Here is a 20265-nt window from a genome sequence, read left to right on the forward strand (position 1 = left end):
CTTCAACATGCTGCTTTACTATGCAAGCTATTTGGTTACTCCCTTCCATCACAAGTTTCTCTGAATTACGCAGATGGAAAATGTCTCTTCAGAATATCCTGCAGCCTTGCAATCCCTCTGGCCTAAATCTTTGCTAACCTATTTCCCACTGCCTCACCTTACCTTGGCCCCCTTCTCTCTTTTGTCCACATCACTTGTCCCCCTTAGAGACCTTGTGCTGTCTTCTTCCACTACTCTTCCTCACTCCACCCCTCATGTGGGCATTCTCCCTCTCCCTCCCTCCCCCTTTTTCTCTTTCTCTTTCCCCCTCCACCCCTCCCAATCTGCATGTGGCATTCTCTCTCTTTCTCCCCCCTCCTTTCTCTTTCTCTCCCTGCCTGTGTCCCTTTTCTTCTCCACCTCTCCCCTTCCCCTCTCCCTCTCTCTGTATCTCTTACACGCTCTAGTCTATGTACTCCTTTTGTTTTGTTGTGCGTCAAACACCTGCCTCACACTATCCCACTATCTCCTCCTTACGTCGTGCGTTTTCCCCTACCCCTCCTCACCTCCAGTAGCCCTGGCAACTGCTCCAAATAACAGATAATTAATAACAAGTCTCACCATGAGAGTGTACATTTGAGTGTATGTGTGGTTGTGTGTGTAAATGGATGTACTTTTGCAAGAAAAGAGCAAGAGCTCTGCCTTTCCCTTATTTTATGTATTGTTCCACCCAGGAATCTTCATTATTGTTAAACAATAATAAAGTTATTTACAAGATGTTCCGTCAGAAGATGAAAAAATAAGAAAGAAAGAGGTTCATTACATACATTCATTTTCATTATTAAACTGCATAAAAAACAACAGAACTCACAGCTCAGAGATTGCATAGATGTAGAAATACAGTGTGCTATAAGTCAAAGCACATTACCAGCTTACATTGCAAGTCAGTGATGCAGATAACATATGTACAAGTATTTAAATCATTACAATCTTTTCAATTAATCTTTTCACTTAAACTTGTTGTTACAGAAAGCTTATAAACATATAACTCAGCCTGTGTACTTGTTAATGAATTGGTCTGGTGATTTGGGATCTGAGTTCATGTTTTCATGATTTACCTCTCTCTCAAGAGTTCAGTGGTATGAAAGTTACTGTGTGTGTCTTGTATGCCTGAGAGAAGGGTCTAAAAAAGTTCACTTCCACCATGTCAGATTTTACATTGAGTATGTCTGCTATGTTTTCAGTTGTGAATGCAGAGAGATTCATTTTGTGGGCTTTGGTTTATGAAGTTTTATTATATTATGATTTGTGTTGTTGAAAGTGTGTGTACGTCATTAATGCGGATAGCTGTGGTAGATTTATTGGGAGTGTTGTACTTAGACGCGTTTGTGTGGTCTTAATATTTAGCTTGGAAGCTTTGTGTGGTCTGACCCGCATACTGTACTGTGTACTCGTTGCACTTTATGTTGTAGTTGCCCAAGCTGGAAAATTTGTCTTCACTGTGGTAGCCTATTAGATAATTTATTGGTGGTGCAAAAAGTAAATCTTATGTTGTTTGGTCTCACATTAGCAGTTTTCTGTATGAGGGCACACAATTGGGGAATGCATACTGTCCTGTGTCTGTTCAGTTGTGGAATTTTTTCCCCCTTCCTAACTTCCGTTGACATCTTTTCTATTGATGCAGGTTGAAAACCATTTGCTGCTGCTACTACCTTAATTATTCCAATTTCAACAGATTATTTTTAAAATTCAGACATTCATATTCACTGGTGAACTGAATGTTCTTGTGCATGCTGTTGAAAGCTTGAAGCAGCGCATTCACTTCATGTTGTTTTTCACTTTTGTTATCAATCATACACATATCTTTTCTAAACATAATGCCTTGTAAACATGATACGGTATAACTTTCTGCAAAATAGAAATTCTATTGTAAACATATAGCATCGCTGGAGCTGAGGCTGCCATAAAAACTGTCAAAAAATAACTTTATAAGACCACACAAATTAAAAGTAAACATTTAAATAATGTGATTTTATCATAAGAAAAAGACAACTGAAATTTGCACTCCAAGATGCCATATGGACCACATCATACCAGCTAAGATGTACACTTGACAATGGCAAATTGCTTATCATGTAAATTGTTCATTTCAGGTAAATAAATACATAGTGCAGCAATAAATTTGTACATAAAATAAATTAAAAAATGGTCAGTACATTAAATAATTTCTGCTCAACTTGGTTTAGGAAGGTTGTAGCTATGGTTCCAGATATGCTGGAGCCCATTGATAGACCCTTTGGCTGTTTCTATACTTTATCAATGAAAGTGGAACCATTTCAGTATGTGAAGGATACTCTGCTTTGTAACACATGCATGAATTGTTGAGTTGCAGACAGGGATGACAAAATATAATACTAGCAATATTTAAGCTTTTGAACAAAGTCCTTCCTCAGAGGTAGAACTCTCATGCATAAACAACAACAACAACAACAACAACAACAACTTGCCCACACACATAGCTACTGCCTCTGGGCACATAGGGAGTGAGTTGGGGGTAAGAAGAATACAGTGGGGAAGGAGATGAATAATGGGGTAAGGTTTGGGGAAGATGATAGTGCTGCTTGTGGGAGCATACAGGGACATGTTGGTGACAGGATGGGGGTGCTGTGTGCAGTATTGGGAGGCTGTGCTGGGGAAAAGGGGGGAAAGAAGTAGAGAAGAACAAAGGACTTCCAGGTGTATTGGTGGGATAGAATGCATGTGTGCACTGTAGTGGGAGCATGAAAGGGGATAAGAAGGTGGAGGAAGGAACTAGCAAAGATTGAGGCCAGGGTGGTCTCAGGAATGAAGGAGATATTGTAGGGAGAGTTCTCACCTGCACAGTTCAGAAAAACTGGCATTGATGGGAAGAATTCAGATGGCAGCAGTCATTAAAGTAAAGCACATCGTTCTGGGTGGCAATTGGTGGTTCAGTTGTCTCTAGGGCCCCAGTTTGGCAGTGGCAGTGGTCTTCAATTTAGAGACTGGTTTGATGCAGCTCTCCATGCTACTCTATCCTGTGCAAGCTTCTTCATATCCCAGTACCTACTGCAACCTACATCTTTCTGACTCTGTTTAGTGTTTTCATCTCTTGGTCTCCCTCTATGATTTTTGCCCTCCACTTCTAAATTGGTGATCCCTTGATGCCACAGAACATATACTACCAACTGATCCCTTTTTCTAGTCAAGTTGTGCCACAAATTTCTCTTATCCCCAATTCTATTCAATACCTCCTCATTAGTTATGTGATCTACTCATCTAATCTTCAGTATTCTTCTGTAGCACTGCATTTCACTTCCATACATGGCTACACTCCATACAAATACTTTCAGAAACAACTTCCTGACACTTAAATCTATACTCGGATGTTAACAAATTTTTCTTCTTCAGAAATGCTTTCCTTGCCATTGCCAGTCTACATTTTACATCCTCTCTACTTTGACCATCAGCAATTATTTTGCTCCCCAAATAGCAAAACTCATTTACTACTTTAAGCATCTCATTTCCCAATCTAATACCCTCAGCATCACCCGATATAATTCGACTACATTCCATTATCCTCGTTTTGCTTTTGTTGATGTTCATCTTATATCCTCCTTTCAAGACACTGACCATTGCGTTCAAATGCTCTTCCAAGTCCTTTGCTGCCTCTGACAGAATTACAATGTCATTGGTGAACCTCAAAGTTTTTATCTCTTCTCCATGGATTTTAATTCCTACTCTGAATTTTTCTTTTGGTTCCTTTGCTATTTGCTCAATATACATATTCAATAACATCGGGTATAGGCTACAACCCTGTCTCACTCCCTTCCCAACCACTGTTTCCCTTTCATGCCCCTCGACTCTTTATAACTGCCATTTGGTTTCTGTACAAATTGTAAATAGCCTTTCATTCCCTGTATTTTACTCCTGCCACCTTCAGAATTTGAAAGAGAGTATTCCAGCCAACATTGTCAAAAGCTTTCTCTAAGTCTACAGATGCTAGAAACGTAGGTTTGCCTTTCCTTAATCTATTTTCTAAGATAAGTCATAGGGTCAGTATTGCCTCATGTGTTCCAACATCTCTACGGAATCCAAACTGATCTTGCTCAAGGTCGGCTTCTACCAGTTTTTTCATTCATGTGTTAAGAATTCGTGTTAGTATTTTGCAGTCATGGCTTATTTAACTAATAGTTTGGCAGTTTTCATATCTGTCAACACCTGCTTTCTTTGGGATTGGAATTGTTATATTCTTCTTGAAGTCTGAGGGTATTTCGTCTGTCTCATACATCTTGCTCACCAGATGGTAGAGTTTTGTCAGGTCTGGCTCTCCCAAGGCTATCAGTAGTTCTGATGGAATGTTGTCTGTTCCCGGGGCCTTGTTTCGATTTAGGTCTTTCAGTGCTCTGTCAAACTCTTCATGCAGTATCATATCTCCTGTTTCATCTTCATCTACAGCCTCTTCCATTTCCATAATATTGTCCTCAAGAACATCGCCCTTGCATAGACCATCTGCATACTCCTTCCACCTTTCTGCTTTCCCTTCTTTGCTTAGAACTGGGTTTCCATCTGAGCTCCTGATATTCATGCAAGTGGTTCTCTTTTCTCCAAAGGTCTCTTTAATTTTCTTGTAGGCAGTATCTATCTTACCCCTAGTGATATACGCATCTACATCCTTACATTTGACCTCTAGCCATCCCTGCTTAGCCATTTTGCAGTTCCTGTCGATCTGATTTTTGAGACGTTTGTATTCATTTTTGCTTGCTTCATTTACTGCATTTTTGTATTTTCTCCTTTCATCAATTAAATTCCATATCTCTTCTTTTACCCAGAATCTCTATTAGCCCTTGTCTTATTACCTACTTGTTCCTCTGCTGCCTTCACTATTTCATCTCTCAATGCTACCCTTTCTTCTTCTACTGTATTTCTTTCCCTCATTCTTGTCAATCGTTCTCTAATGCTCTTCCTGAAACTCTGTACAACCTCTGTTTCTTTCAGTTTATCCAGGTCCCATCTCTATAAATTGTCACCTTTTCATAGTTTCTTCAGTTTTAATCTACAGTTCATAACCAATAGATTGTGGTCAGAGTGCACATCTGCCCCTGGAAATGTCTTACAATTTAAAACCTGGTTCCTAAATCTCTGTCTTACCATTATATAATCTATCTGAAACATTCCAGTATCTCCAGGCTTCTTCCATGTATACAACCTTCTTTCATGAGTCTTGAACCAGGCGTTAGTTATGACTAAATTATGCTCTGTGCAAAATTCTACCAGGCGGCTTCTCTTTTATTCCTTACCCCCATTCCATATTCACCTACTACGTTTCCTTCTCTTCCTTTTCCTACTACCGAAATCCAGTCACCCATGACTATTAAATTTTCGTCACCCTTCACTATCTGAATAATTTCTTTTATCTCATCACACATTTCATCAATCTCTTCGTCATCTGCTGAGCTAGTTGGCATTTAAACTTGTACTACTGTGGTATGCGTGGACTTCGTATCTATCTTGGCCACAATAATGCGTTCACTATTCTGTTTGTAGAAGCTTACTCGCATTTCTATTTTTCCATTCATTATTAAACCTACTCCTGCATTACCCCTATTTAATTTTATAATTATAACCCTGTATTCAGCTGACCAGAAGTCTTGTTCCTCCTGCCACCGAACTTCACTAATTCCCACTAATCTAACTGTAACCTATCCATTTCCCTTTTTAAATTTTCTAACCTACCTGCCTGATTAAGGGATCTGACATTCCACAGTCCAACCTGTAGAACGCCAGTTTTCTTTCTCCTGATAACAACGTCCTCTTGAGTAGTTCACCCACTCTCCCACCCCGGAGATCCGAATGGGGAACTATTTTACCTCCGGAATATTTTACCCTAGAGGATGCCATCATCATTTAACCATATAGTAAAGGTGCATGCCCTCAGGAAAAATTACGGCTGTAGTTACCCCTTGCTTTCAGCCGTTTGCAATACCAGCATAGAAAGGCCATTTTGGTTAGGGTTACAAGGCCAGATCAGTCAATCATCCAGACTGTTGCCCCTGCAACTACTGAAAAGGCTGCTGCCCCTCTTCAGGAACCACACGTTTGTCTGGCCTCTCAACAGATACCCCTTGGTTGTAGTTGCACCTACGGTACGGCTATCTGTATCGCTGAGGCACGCAAGCCACTCCACCAACGGCAAGTTCCGTGTACATTAGCACCTGTTATTTTATGAGCTGAACACGAAGGTCATAGTAGTGTAAAGGAAGTTAATGAGCTTTGTTCTAACCCACTGGAGAGCCAATGACATGTACTGAATACATATAACTTCCTGTAATAACAGATTCAAATTGTCATTTAAACCACAAAACCAGACAATAATAACTTGTGATGAGAATTAATATAAGCCATAGTTCCAAATAGAAATTAAAATAAAGTAGTTATTTATTGAATTGGATACAAGTCTGTGCACTGCTATTCACCATGCACACAAAATATTGTTAAGCCTGCTGGTGGTGCAAATCACATGGACGTCAGTTGGTGTGTTGTACAACAAAAGTCTATTAGGACCCGGTAAACAGCAATGATGGTTGTTAGGCTCTTGTGGAGGTGAAATTGGCTAATAGATTTCTTGAATCGTGGAATATTTATTCCTTGCTTAAGAGACGTAGTTACAAGAGAGCATAACTAAGTGCCGAGTTCTCTCTATAACCACATGTACAAGATTATTCTATAGTGCACAGTTAAATGTTTGACAGAGGGTCCATACAGCTAGACTCCCTTTAAGACTATTTCTTTACCTTTCCACTCTCAAGTATCAAATAGGAAAGTGACACCTAAATCTTGTTGTGCAAGCTCTAATTTGTCTGATTTTATCATAATGGTCACTCTTCCTATGTAGGTGACAATAAGCAAAATATTTTGGCATTCAGAGGAGAAAGTCGGTTAACAGTAATTTTGTGACAACATCTTGCCAGGACTAAAGAGGCTTTGTTTTAATGTTTGCCACTCTCAACTTGCTTCTCATATCTTTGACACGCTCCGACTCATTTTGTTACAGTATGAAAGACACTGCTCTTCTTTGAACTGTTTGTGTGTCGTCAGCCAGTCCTTTCTGGTAAAGGTTCCATACCACCTAGCAGTACTCCAGCAGAATATGGACAAGCAAAGTGTAGACAGTTTCTTTAGTAGATTTGTTTGCATTTGTATGTGTGTTCTGCTAGTAAAACAGTCTTTGGTGTTGAGTGTGGGTCTAAGCTTTCTAAATATTTGCCTGCTTTGAAATTTGACATTTACAGCAGTAAAATGTCCTTCCTTCAAGACGTCCTTAAGCCTAGAGGGAAACATGTTTCAGTAATCTTCCTCATAATAGTGACACCATTGTTATTAAAATAGGAAATAAACAGTTGTCTTGCTGATAGGCTTGACTTATCTTCAGCTACTCTGCAGTCTTTACTTTATATTGCAGAGTACACTCTCTTTCTGCATCTCATTATACTACTCATTTCAGCTTTAAATCTTCGAGTTCTGTGTGCCACACTTAAGGTTTGCCTTTAAACTTCCAAACTTTTCTTGGAATTATTTGGACGCCTCATGTTTTTCATGCAGTGGAGATAGCCTAAAGACATCAAATATTTTATCCTGATAAAGTCTTGCTACCTTTCCTACATTGTTACTCATGTCTTCAGTCTTCCCATCCGTACATCACATTTTTTACTAGCGGGTTCTGAGATGTTCCTGCTAATTTTTTATTGGCATTACTGAAGAACAATTTTTGAAATGTTGCCCCACCAGCTCAATATTTCTAATGCTCTGATTATACAACAGTCTGTAAATTTTGTATGTAGCCCAGGGTTGAGAACAAAATAGGTATTTAAAAAAAAAAAAAACAGTGGATTAAATTTGGTTTTGTTGGTTTTACTTATTTTTTATTTATATTTTGTATTGACAAATAGTTAAGTTTAAATGCTTATGATTAGTTAATTCGAACCACTAATCTGTCCTTTATTCTAAATATGCCGAAATTATAACGAAGCACTCAGAAGTAGTCCCTGCCAACATTAGCTAAATGACATTGCTCTCTAATTGTGTATAGATAGCAAGGTTTATATTGAGGTCTGATTTCATTTTTGTACTTTCACAACCATATCTTGTTTCTTTATGAACTTAAAAGTCCATCTAGCCTCCTAGATATTTGAAGGTTTTGTTTGCCTTTTGAATATTACACTGTGTTATTTTTATTTTGATTGAGCTGTCATCAATGCTGGTTGCAACTTTTTCTTTCTTTTTTTTTCTTTTTTTTGAAAATTTTAGACTTTTAGCACTATTTAACAGCTTTGTTGTAAAATTTCTTCAGTCTGTTGTTAAGCTGCTTTTACTGGAATTGTCTAACTTTAGGACCTCTAAGACTGAGTATTAGAAATGCCTCACAGTAGCCAAGGTCGCATTTATGTGAATTACAAACATTGTAAAACAATTTCTCCTATCTTTCATGTTTGATATTTGTTAGTTACTTCCTCAGGAAGGAAAGACAGAAAGGGAAGGAAAGACGAGTAGGTTGGGAAAGGTTAGAAAGGAGGGGCGGGTCACAGAGACCTCAGGTTGAGATGGAGCGACTGTGAAGATGAGGGTGACAAAGATCTTCATCTTTGTTTCCCTCTCTTAAGGAAGAAACTATCAGTTTCAAAAGCCTGGATAGTATTTCCCCTTCCTGCATTTGTATATATATAGTGGCAATACTTACCTTGGTGGTTTGTCAGAAGACACAGTGACAGGGGCTGGTAACTTGTTGTTCAGTGCCCTTTATCCCCCCCTCCCCCACTAAAACACACACACACACACACACATATACACACACAAAATGATCATCAGTATTGCATTCCATGTTCTACCTTCAATGAGGAGAGAGAGAAAGGGGGGGGGGGCGGGGGGGGGGGGGGGGGGAGAGGAATGTCCTGATAGAATTATTTAGAATTTTATCCTGATAGAATTAGATTTTTACTGTGACACTACTAAATTGAATATTTATTTTAAATCTTTGATCATATGAAGTATTGTCACTATCATATCAAGTATTAACAGTGTAAGCAAATGAGTTACATGTGACTCAAAGGTGACGGGGAGTGGCTGGTATTCGTTAAGGGAGCACAATATGTTCTTAAACATTAAAACTACTGTCTCATTATTGATTTGACATCTCTGATGATATACCAATAAAAGCATTTGTTTCACAGGAATTCCAAAAGGAATAGATTTTGCATCAGTTATGAACACCTTCTTGCAAATTGATGGTGTTGTAAGAGTCCATAATTTGAGAATATGGGCACTGAGCCTAGACAAAACAGCACTTTCTGCTCACCTCGCTATAAGTAAGTATTATTATTTCTTTGAAGTACTTGAGTCTCAGAATTTGTAATTTTTATAACTGAACCAATCCATTATTGGTTAATTACTCATAAACACTTATTTTCAGGACCTGGAGTAAGTCCTCAGAAGGTACTGAGGCATGCAACTCGTGATATACATGCACGTTATAATTTCTTTGAAATGACTCTTCAAATTGAAGAATTTGTTGAAAATATGGAAGATTGTACTCAATGCCAGTGTCCACCAAAATAAAAAAAGGGACCTTTTTGTATGAGTATGTTTTGTGTGTTTTACCTTGTATAATAAAGTGTAATTATGATCTCTTATAGAGCACATTACAAATATTCTTCGAAATTTTTATTCATATATCTTTATCATGCCTGTGATGAATGCTGTGAGTTAAATAAATGGAGACTATATAATGTGTTTATAGAAATGAGAGAGAAGTATCTATGTCAAAACATACCAAGTAAAAAATATGTCAAGAAAGACAACTGTGTACATATCGTGTATATATTTGTGGTTGTATATGTGTAGGTACCAATTCCAGTGCCTTTTGTTTGATATATATTTGCACTTGAAATTTTGTACTGCAATAATCATTTAATAAACTTATTTGTGATGTGCATCTAGAAACTGGTGTGGAAGATCTTTATTTTGTTGCAGTTGATTGAACCAGTTACAGTATGTTTGGATTCCTCTTCTGTATGTTGTAGCTCTGTTATTTTATTGCAGCATAACAGTTTAATGTTTATCAATTGTAGTATATCCACATTTGGAGAGGACACATTGGCAATGTTTTTGTAGTCAGATAGAATAAGCAAGATTGTTCCATGAACCTTCTTCACACATGAACCTTTCAAATACAGGTGTGTGGATCAGCCTCTACCATGCTGATAGGGGTTAGAGAAGTAAATGTGCATAGAAAATATGTATGGCTCAAGAAAAACTAAAATCATGCCCCATAATTAGTTAAAAAAGATGTGGTTTGGTAGCACAGAAAGTAAATGCAAAGGTCTAGGATTCAGTTCCCAGTTAATCCTGGGATTGTTTTAACTTGTTTCTTTGCACTCTGACAATCAGTTAGTTTGATGAGATTAGATTAGATTAATACTAGTTCCATGGATCATGAATACGATATTTCGTAATGATGTTGAACGAGTCAAATTTTCCAATACATGACATAATTAAGTTAATTTAACAACATACTTAAGTTAATATAACAACTTTTTCATTTTTTGTGTTTTTTATTTTTATTTTTTAATATTTTTTTTAAATTTATATCTAAAAATTCCTCTATGGAGTAGAAGGAGTTGTCATTCAGAAATTCTTTTAATTTCTTCTTAAATACTTGTTGGTTATCTGTCAGACTTTTGATACTATTTGGTAAGTGACCAAAGACTTTAGTGCCAGTATAATTCACCCCTTTCTGTGCCAAAGTTATATTTAATCTTGAATAGTGAAGATCATCCTTTCTCCTAGTATTGTAGTTATGCACACTGCTATTACTTTTGAATTGGGTTTGGTTGTTAATAACAAATTTCATAAGAGAGTATATATACTGAGAAGCTACTGTGAATATCCCTAGATCCTTAAATAAATGTCTGCAGGATGATCTTGGATGGACTCCAGCTATTATTCTGATTACACGCTTTTGTGCAATAAATACTTTATTCCTCAGTGATGAATTACCCCAAAATATGATGCCATATGAAAGCAACAAGTGAAAATAGGTGTAGTAAACTAATTTACTAAGATGTTTATCACCAAAATTTGCAATGACCCTTATTGCCTAAGTAGCTGAACTCAAACATTTCAGCAGTTCATCAATGTGTTTCTTCCAATTTAATCTCTCATCAATGGACACACCTAAAAATTTGGAATATTCTACCTTAGCTATATGCTTCTGATTAAGGTCTATATTTGTTAATGGCGTCATACCATTCCCTGTACGGAACTGTATGTACTGTGTCTTATCAAAATTCAGTGAGAGTCCGTTTACAAGGAACCACTTAGTAATTTTCTGAAAGACAGTATTGACAATTTCATCAGTTAATTCTTGTTTGTCAGGTGTGATTACTATACTTGCATCATCAGCAAAGAGAACTAACTTTGCCTCTTTATGAATATAGAATGGCAAGTAATTAATATATATTAAGAACAGCAAAGGACCCAAGACTGACCCTTGTGGAACCCCATTCTTGATAGTTCCCCAGTTTGAGGAATGTGCTGATCTTTGCATATTATGAGAACTACTTATTTCAACTTTCTGCACTCTTCCAATTAGGTACGAATTAAACCATTTGTGCACTGTCCCACTCATGCCACAATACTTGAGCTTGTCTAGCAGAATTTCATGATTTACACAATCAAAAGCCTTTGAGAGATCACAAAAAATCCCAATGGGTGGTGTTCGGTTATTCAGATCATTCAAAATACGCAATGAAAAAAGCCAAGTTGCAGCATAGCTTAGAGTCCACATTAAACTGTGGGCTTCCTACAAGTGGCTGTGTAGATCAGTTTGAAGATCAGAAGAAGGCAAGGGCATGACCAGTAGGACTATAATGTGGTTTTTGACAGCTTTACTTTTTACTTTATTCAACAAGGATAAAGTCTCGTTCCTTAACTACTTTTTAGTTAACCTAGGCTTCCTACATTAGCCACTCTGCATTGCTACAACAGTTCAAGGTTACATAGCATCACATACAACTCACTTGTGTGGTGCTTCACATTTTATGAGAGATTATTCAGAATTTCTTATTTATTCCAAAAATAATAAATTACACTATGTACATTTAATGTTAAAACTGTATGATGTTGCACAGGCAAATATAAAATTATTTTACACATTAACAAAGTTCACACAAGATCACAAGGTTCTCTTTGCACAGTTTTATAAATTTGGTTCATGATGATGATGGTGATGGTTATTTGTATGACAATACATGTCATGTTTCATTATTTGCATTCCTGTGATCACAGCGCAATGTCCATCGAGCATTTGGATTGTCCTTATAAACAGCTAATAGATTTGCACTGTGTTCTAATCTACGTTGAGCTGAAAAAAAAAAAGTAGAATTATGTATGCTGCATTTAAAACCAAATTAATACAGACAAGGAAATTCTATTATGCTTAACTCTTTTTAATGGAAAATAGTAGTACATGTGTTATGATGTGCGTATTAATAACAAACTGCAATTTAAAGTAATTCGAAAGAGAAAATATAAAATGAAACCAATTACAGACTGGAAATACAGCACAGAAGCATACCAAGTTCAGATTAGTTCACAAAGGCAACAGAAAACATGCAGACTCAAACCTGGGAAAATATCTAGTAAAACATACTTAAAAAAGCTGAACAAGTAGCACCCAAAATTAAAATTAGGAAACATGCTTGCTGGTTGATGGGAATGTGATACATACATTGCAACAAGAAAATGGGCTTGGCAACAATTACAGTTAGAAAAAAAGATTAAATTTTAGTAGAATTAGGAAAGCAGTAGATAAAAAGTTTTAATAAGGCATAGGAAAACAAAACTCTCCTCTAAACTGATGAAGAGTTTATCGAAAACAACACAAGGATCTTTAACAGAGGTTTCAAGCAATAGCTATCAAAGTTCAATGCATCAACCCTTCAATTTTGAGATACTAATGGAAACATTGTTCACAAGAATACTGAAAACTTGTGTAGGGAAATGCTTTGAGAGACTATTGAACTGTGAGCCCATTCTTCAAAAAATTGGACTTGCTCCAAACAGTTTTGATAAACCAGATTCAGAAAAACCAACAATTGAAGCACTACAAAAAATCATTTGCGAATTAGAAAATGATAAAGCATTGGGTGAAAATTGAATGATGGTTGTACTAAGGAAAAAATCTCAGATCCCACTACAGCAGAGAACAGCCCTCGTCCACCCTCTTCACAAGAGAATGTTACACACAGACCCAAATAAATACAGAGAACTACAGAGAACTATCATTGCTGGATGTAACTTGAAAGATTCTTTCAAAAGCCCTTTTAAATAGAACAGAGCTGCAATTGGACACACAACTGAGGGCATACCAGGGAGGGTTCAGAATGGCTATATCACACTCTGAACAAATATTAAACCTAAAAAACGTCATATCAAAAATAAAGGACAAAGACATGTCATTTCCTTCATCGATTTCAAGATGATGTATGATTTGATTGATAGAGAATCCTTGTATCAGTAATAGAACAACTGACTTTGGATAAGAAAAACTAACATAATACAAGCCACTATTGCAAATACATTTTTAAAAGTTAAATTCATAAGCAAAGTATCAGACCCACTTGAAATAAAAACGGAAATAAGACAAAGGGCTGGGCTTTTCCAGTCATTGTTTTAATTGTATACTTGAGAAATTAATCACAGAATGAAACAAAAATAAGAAGTGCAGAATAAGACTGGGTTGCAAAAAGAAAAATTTCAAAATCAACTGCATTACCTTTGCAGATGACCTGACCACGTTTGCTGAAACAATGGAGGAAGCAAAGTAATAAATTCTTGAGCTACAGAAACAAGCAGCTAAAGTAGATCTTCACATTTCCTTTGGAAAAACAAATATTCTGACAAACAACAAAAACCCAAATAAATACCTGAAAGCCAGAAAGAAAAATAGAAATAGTAAAAGAATTTAAATATCTTGGGGGAATTGATTAGTTGGAATGCAAGGCAACAGAATAAAGGAAAAACAAACTTGAAGTGGCCTTGCAACTGACAAAAGAGACGCGACAATTCATTGGGTCAAAAATGAAACCTTTCAAAACAGTGTTTAAGCCAGAAGCATTGTATGCAGCAGAAATCTAAACCACAAATAACATAGACCAGATCAAACAATAAGAAGTAAAACAAAGAACAGTTTTTAAGAAAAATCACAGGAACGAAATTTCAGGATAAGATACTAAGCAAGAAAGGAGACTAAATTTTTACGGACACCTCTGCATCCACGTCTACATCCATATTCTGCAAGCCACCTGACATTGTGTGGTGGAGGGCACTTTGAGTACCTGTATCGGTTCTCCCTTCTATTCCAGTCTCGTATTGTTCGTGGAAGGAAAGCTTGTCGGTACACCTCTGTGTGGGCTCTAATCTCTCTGATTTTATCCTCGTGGTCTCTTCACGAGATATATGTAGGAGGGAGCAATATACTGCTCGACTCCTTGGTGAAGGCATGTTCTTGAAACTTCAACAAAAGCCCGTGCCGAGCTACTGAGCATCTCTCCTGTAGAGTCTTCCACTGGAGTTTATCTATCATCTCCGTAACGCTTTCGCAATTACTAAATGATCCTGTAATGAAGTGCACTGCTCTCTGTTGGATCTTCTCTATCTCCTCTATAAACCCTATCTGGTATGGATCCCACACTGGTGAGCAATATTCAAGCAGTGGGCGAACAAGTGTACTGTAACCTACTTCCTTTGTTTTCGGATTGCATTTCCTTAGGATTATTCCAATGAATCTCAGTCGGTCATCTGCTTTACCAACTATCAACTTTATATGATCGTTCCATTTTAAATCACTCCTAATGCCTACTCCCAGATAATTTATGGAATTAACTGCTTCCAGTTGCTGACCTGCCATACTGTAGCTAAATGATAAAGGATCTTTCTTTCTATGTATTTGCAACACACTACACTTGTCTACATTGAGATTCAATTGCCATTCCCTGCACCATGTGTCAATTCATTGCAGGTCGTCCTGCATTTCAATACAATTTTCCATTGTTACAACCTCTCGATATACTACAGCATCATCCGCAAAAAGCCTCAGTGAACTTCCGATGTTATCCACTAGGTCATTTATGTATATTGTGAATAGCAACGGTCCTACGACACTCCTCTGCGGCACACCTGAAATCACTCTTACTTCAGAAGACTTCTCTCCATTTAGAATGACATGCTGCATTCTGTTATCTAGGAACTCTTCAATCCAATCACACAGTGGGTCTGATAGTCCACATGCTCTTACTTTGTTCATTAAACGACGGTGGGGAACTGTATCAAACGCCTTGCGGAAGTCAAGAAACATGGCATCTACCTGGGAACCCGTGTCTAAGGACTCTCTGTGTCTTGTGGACGAATAGCGCGAGCTGGGTTTCACACGACCGTCTTTTTCGAAACCCATGCTGATTCCAATTAGTAGATTTCTAGTCTCCAGAAAAGTCATTATACTCGAACATAATACGTGTTCCAAAATTTTACAACTCATTGATGTTGCAGATATAGGTCTATAGTTCTGCACATCTGTTCGATGTCCCTTCTTGAAAATGGAGATGACTTGTGCCCTTTTCCAATCCTTTGGAATGCTACGCTCTTCTAGAGACCTACGGTACACCGCTGCAAGGAGGAGGGCAAGTTCCTTCGCGTCCTCTGTGTAAAATCAAACTGGTATCCCATCAGGTCCAGCCGCCTTTCCTCTTTTGAGCGATTTTAATTGTTTTTTGTATCCCTCTGTCATCTATTTCGGTATCTACCATTTTGTCATCTGTGCGACAATCTAAAGAAGGAACTACAGTGTAGTCTTCCTCTGTGAAACAGCTTTGGAAAAAGACGATTTAGTACTTCGGCCTTTAGTCTGTCATCCTCTGTTTCAGTACCATTTTGGTCACAGAGTGTCTGGACATTTTGTTTTGATCCACCTACCGCTTTGACATATGACCAAAATTTCTTAGGATTTTCTGCCAAGTCAGTACACAGAACTTTGCTTTTGAATCCATTGAACACCTCTCGCATAGCCCCCCCTCACACTACGTTTCGCTTCGCGTAATTTTTGTTTGTCTGCAAGGCTTTGGCTATGTTTATGTTTGCTGTGAAGTTCCCTTTGCTTCTGCAGCAGTTTTCTAACTCGGTTGTTGTACCACAGTGACTCTTTTCCACCTCTTACGATCTTGCTTGGCACATACTCGTCTAATGCATATTGTACGATGGTTTGGAACTTCGTCCACTCATCCTCAATACTATCTGTACTTGAGACAAAACTTTTGTATTGAGCCGTCAAGCACTCTGAAAACTGCTTTTTGTCACTTTTACTAAACAGAGAAGTCTTCCTACCTTTTTTAATATTTCTATTTACGGCTGAAATCATCGATGCAATAACCAGTTTATGATCGCTGATTCCCTGTTCTGCGTTAACTGTTTCAAATAGTTCGGGTCTGTTTGTCACGAGAAGGTCTAATACGTTATTGCCACAAGTCGGTTCTCTGTTTAACTGCTCAAGGTAGTTTTCAGATAATGCACTTAAAAAAATTTCACTGGATTCTTTGTCCCTGCCACCTGTTATAAACGTTTGAATCTCCCAGTGTATATCTGGCAAATTAAAATCTCCACCCAGAACTATAACATGGTCGGGAAATCTACTCGAAATATTTTCCAAATTTTCCTTCAGGTCCTCTACCATAACAGCTGCTGAGCCAGGGGGCTTATAGAGACATCCAATTACCATGTTTGAGCCTGCTTTAACCGTGACCTTCACCCACATTATTTCACATTTCTGATCTCCATCTATTTCCTTAGATACTATTGCCCTTTTTATTGCTATAAACACGCCTCCCCGTTCACTGTCCAGCCTGTCTCTGCAGTACACATTCCAATCTGAGTTTAGAATATCATTAATGTTTACATCTGGTTTCAACCAACTTTCTGTCCCTAGTACTATGTGGACACTGTGATCATTTATTAATGAGAGGGGACCTTTCTATAGACGCTCCTGCAGAATGAACTCTTAATAGACCAAGTAAATGAATTTTTTATTTCTTCCATAACTGTAATGAAGCCTAACTAGTTTATGGAAAATACAGAAAAGTCATTCATTGAACAGTTCAGATAAATACTAAAAACGAAAAAATAAGGTTCCAAGACAAATCTAAAATAAAGTCGAAATCCATCATCTTCGAAGAGAAGAGAAGGACTTTAGAGAGAATGAAGAAATACTGGGCACAAAGGAAGGAATGACATGCAAAGAAATGACTGATTCATTGTAATCTAGAGAATATGAAATAAGAGAACAAGAAGAAATGGCATTGTATTTCAATTAGCTTTTGGTTTATTGCAATATCTGGTGACAATATATTTCTAACCTTCCTTTTTTTTTATCAAACCAGTAAAATATCCAGGTTCGCAACAATGTTCAAAGCATGGCTTGATTATTTATACAACACTCATGACTGAAAGAACATTCCAGTTCAAAGATAAGGATTAGTATTCTCTACCTAACATTATTCTATCAGCAGTACTAAGACTTCCAACATTGAGATGCTATTTGTCCCACCTTCATAAACCCTACAGTTTTTTTTACAACAAACTCTGTGATGCAGTGATTAGTGTTAACGAACACTGACATACCTGTCCCAGGTTTAATTCCATGTTAGTAAGATACTACTACAACCACTTTTGATAATTCTGTTCATGTGTCTTTCCTCTTCTTTCATATTCTTATACATGAACAGTAATAATTCGAGCAAGTAATGTATACTGGAAACTGTTAGATTACATTAGTTTTACTTTTTGCTCCATAGATAATTTTCTTACCGATGTTTCCACCAATCTCGTAAAGGTAATGTGTCTGGAGTGTTATCTCTGGATATCCAGTTGCTAACATACAGCTTAGGTTTCCATTTGGAGCCAATTCTGCTAAAGCTCTAGACTGCGGCTTTCGAGGCATTTTTATTCCGGTCATGGGCACATCTGACCTTTTACTGGCCTCTTCCACAATGCTGCAGAAAGAAAAATTACGGTTCAATAGTTCAGTAACATGTGAGATCTGGAGATCGTCATAATTTATGTAAACAAACAGAAATGAATGGAAAAAAATTATAGCTGTGGCCATTGGCAACTTTTTGCAATTTTTGTCATACTTTTTCATTAATAAAATGAATAGTTGATCATCTTAAATTTACTGTGCTAAAATTCATTGTACTCTTAAAAAGGAAAATCCCATTCAGGGCATTATTTAAATCACAAAGACACAAATATGTTGATCAATGCACAAGCAACAACTAGTTCCAAAACATAGGAGCACAGTGTTTATTATTTCGATCGTATTGACTTTAGCAAAAGTTTCACTTCCTGAAGCTAAGTGCTAGCCAGCCTTTCTGTCCGTGAGAGTTTAATTCACTATGTATTTCAAACATACACTTAACAGCAAATTTCATGATATCATTGTGTTAACTTAGGTTTTTTAAACACAGGCTGACATCTATAGTAGTACAATGAACTCAGTACCACCCAGGACTGAAGCAAATGAATCAAATTCTCTGCCAGGGTTTCAACTACCTCTTATTGGGCCCTGAAATGAGAAATATCCTGCTCACTATTCTACCCACTCCTCCCACAGTGGTATTTTGCCACCCTCCCAACCTACTCAATATCCTTGTCTGTCCCTATTCAACTCCTGGCCAGAACCCCTTGCCTTATGGCTCATATTGCCATATTACAATAGGTGTGAGACCTGCTCCATATGTCCTACCACTACCACCTACTCCAGTGATGTCCCAGGCATCTCCTATCCCATCAAAGATCACTTGCAAAACCAGCCATGTGATCTACATACAAACTTAACTATAACCACTGTGCCACATTCTATGCAGGAATGACTACTAACAAACTTTCTGTCTGTGTGAATGGGCACCACCAAACTGCGGCCGAGAGACAGTGGACCAGCCAGTTGCTGAGCGTGCCATCTAACACAATGTGCTTCTTCCCAGCAACACCAAGTGGAAGCATCCCTGCAAAGTATTCTTCATTCCTGTAACACCCCTGGCCTCAATCTCCACTAGTCCCCGGTCCATCAACTGCCTATGCCCTCCCCCACTCTGACTGAAGTACTACACACCCCTTCTATCTCGCTCGGAAACAACAGTTTTTCTATTTCTGGCGATGGACATAGTCCAAAAGCTGGACATTTTTATCACTCTTTTTGATTTTGCTTGTCTGTGACTGTATGCCACATCCATATGCTGAGCAGTAATTTGTCCTTTACATATTGTTGCATTTCCATCCTAGACTTCCCCATTGTCTTTTGTAAGACAAAATTATGTAGCAGGCTTTTATAAGAAAAACAGACTATTGGAAGATAAATTTCCAAAAATGGCTGTTTCCCAGAAGTCATATAATTAAGCACAGTCTTACCGAAGAACTACATCACCAGCTGTCGTCGCATCTGTTAACTGCACACGTATTTCATTCAGTTGAAATTGTGGTGCATTTACTCGTATCACTCCATCTTGGAAGTCAACTTCATTATCAATTTTCCGCGTTATAGGTTCACGTGCTGGGCCCTTACGACCAAGCAATTTTTTCATCTGAAATGGACAACAGGAATAACTCCTTAACGAATGATTAGGTCAAACAGCTAACTAGTAGAGCAAACGTATGGACTAGGCAATACTGTACCGGTTTGCTGTTTTCTTTATGTCCCTTGAGATATCGTTCCTCCTCATTAAGGCGCCTTATCTGTGCAACCAGGTCCTCTGGTACCACCCATAGATCATTGCCACACTGCAGCATTTCTTCTGTCAGGTGGCAGCACATTGCTGCTATGTTAACATGGGCTGTTAGATCACTCTTGTCAGCAGGCTGAACATACCTGTAAAAACAATTCTCTTGTTAGCAACAAGAAAAATATGCCTTTGTTTCAGTGCGGCCACTCACATCTCTACTTACTGCTACCACGACCACCACAAACACGTCGTGCCAACACACAGAAATCAAACATTAATTAGTTCTTGGCGTCTACTATGAGGGGCATTCAATAAGTACTGCAACACTTTTTTTCTGAAAGCAGGTCAGTATTATTTCGTATTCCAGTACACCTTATTATTCCCCACTCTTCTCACTACAAAACACTGTTTTTAAACATAATCTCCATTCAATGTGATGCCCTTATGC

The 20265-nt window shown here is 37.8% G+C and overlaps 2 protein-coding genes across 7 annotated transcripts in view; one reads left to right on the forward strand and one right to left on the reverse strand.

Annotated features, from left to right (window-relative positions):
• The window catches only part of LOC126161523 (zinc transporter 2), a 145821-nt gene extending 135828 nt beyond the window's left edge, over positions 1 to 9993 (forward strand). For all 6 annotated transcript variants that reach the window (XM_049917434.1, XM_049917433.1, XM_049917438.1 and 3 more), the window contains 2 exons: positions 9225 to 9359; positions 9464 to 9993. In XM_049917434.1, coding sequence (XP_049773391.1) covers positions 9225 to 9359; positions 9464 to 9609 — 281 coding nt within the window. In that variant the 3' untranslated portion in view covers positions 9610 to 9993. The remainder of the gene's footprint in view (positions 1 to 9224; positions 9360 to 9463) is intronic.
• Positions 9994 to 12100: 2107 nt separating this feature from the next.
• The window catches only part of LOC126161522 (rho GTPase-activating protein conundrum), a 230595-nt gene continuing 222430 nt past the window's right edge, over positions 12101 to 20265 (reverse strand). The window contains exons 12-15 of the mRNA XM_049917432.1: positions 19771 to 19963; positions 19507 to 19679; positions 17908 to 18092; positions 12101 to 12415 (exon numbers count right to left, since the gene is read on the reverse strand). Of these exons, the coding sequence (XP_049773389.1) occupies positions 12306 to 12415; positions 17908 to 18092; positions 19507 to 19679; positions 19771 to 19963 (661 nt within the window). The 3' untranslated portion in view covers positions 12101 to 12305. The remainder of the gene's footprint in view (positions 12416 to 17907; positions 18093 to 19506; positions 19680 to 19770; positions 19964 to 20265) is intronic.

The sequence above is a fragment of the Schistocerca cancellata genome, chromosome 2 (assembly GCF_023864275.1).
Source record: "Schistocerca cancellata isolate TAMUIC-IGC-003103 chromosome 2, iqSchCanc2.1, whole genome shotgun sequence".
In the NCBI taxonomy this organism is placed as follows: domain Eukaryota; kingdom Metazoa; phylum Arthropoda; class Insecta; order Orthoptera; family Acrididae; genus Schistocerca; species Schistocerca cancellata.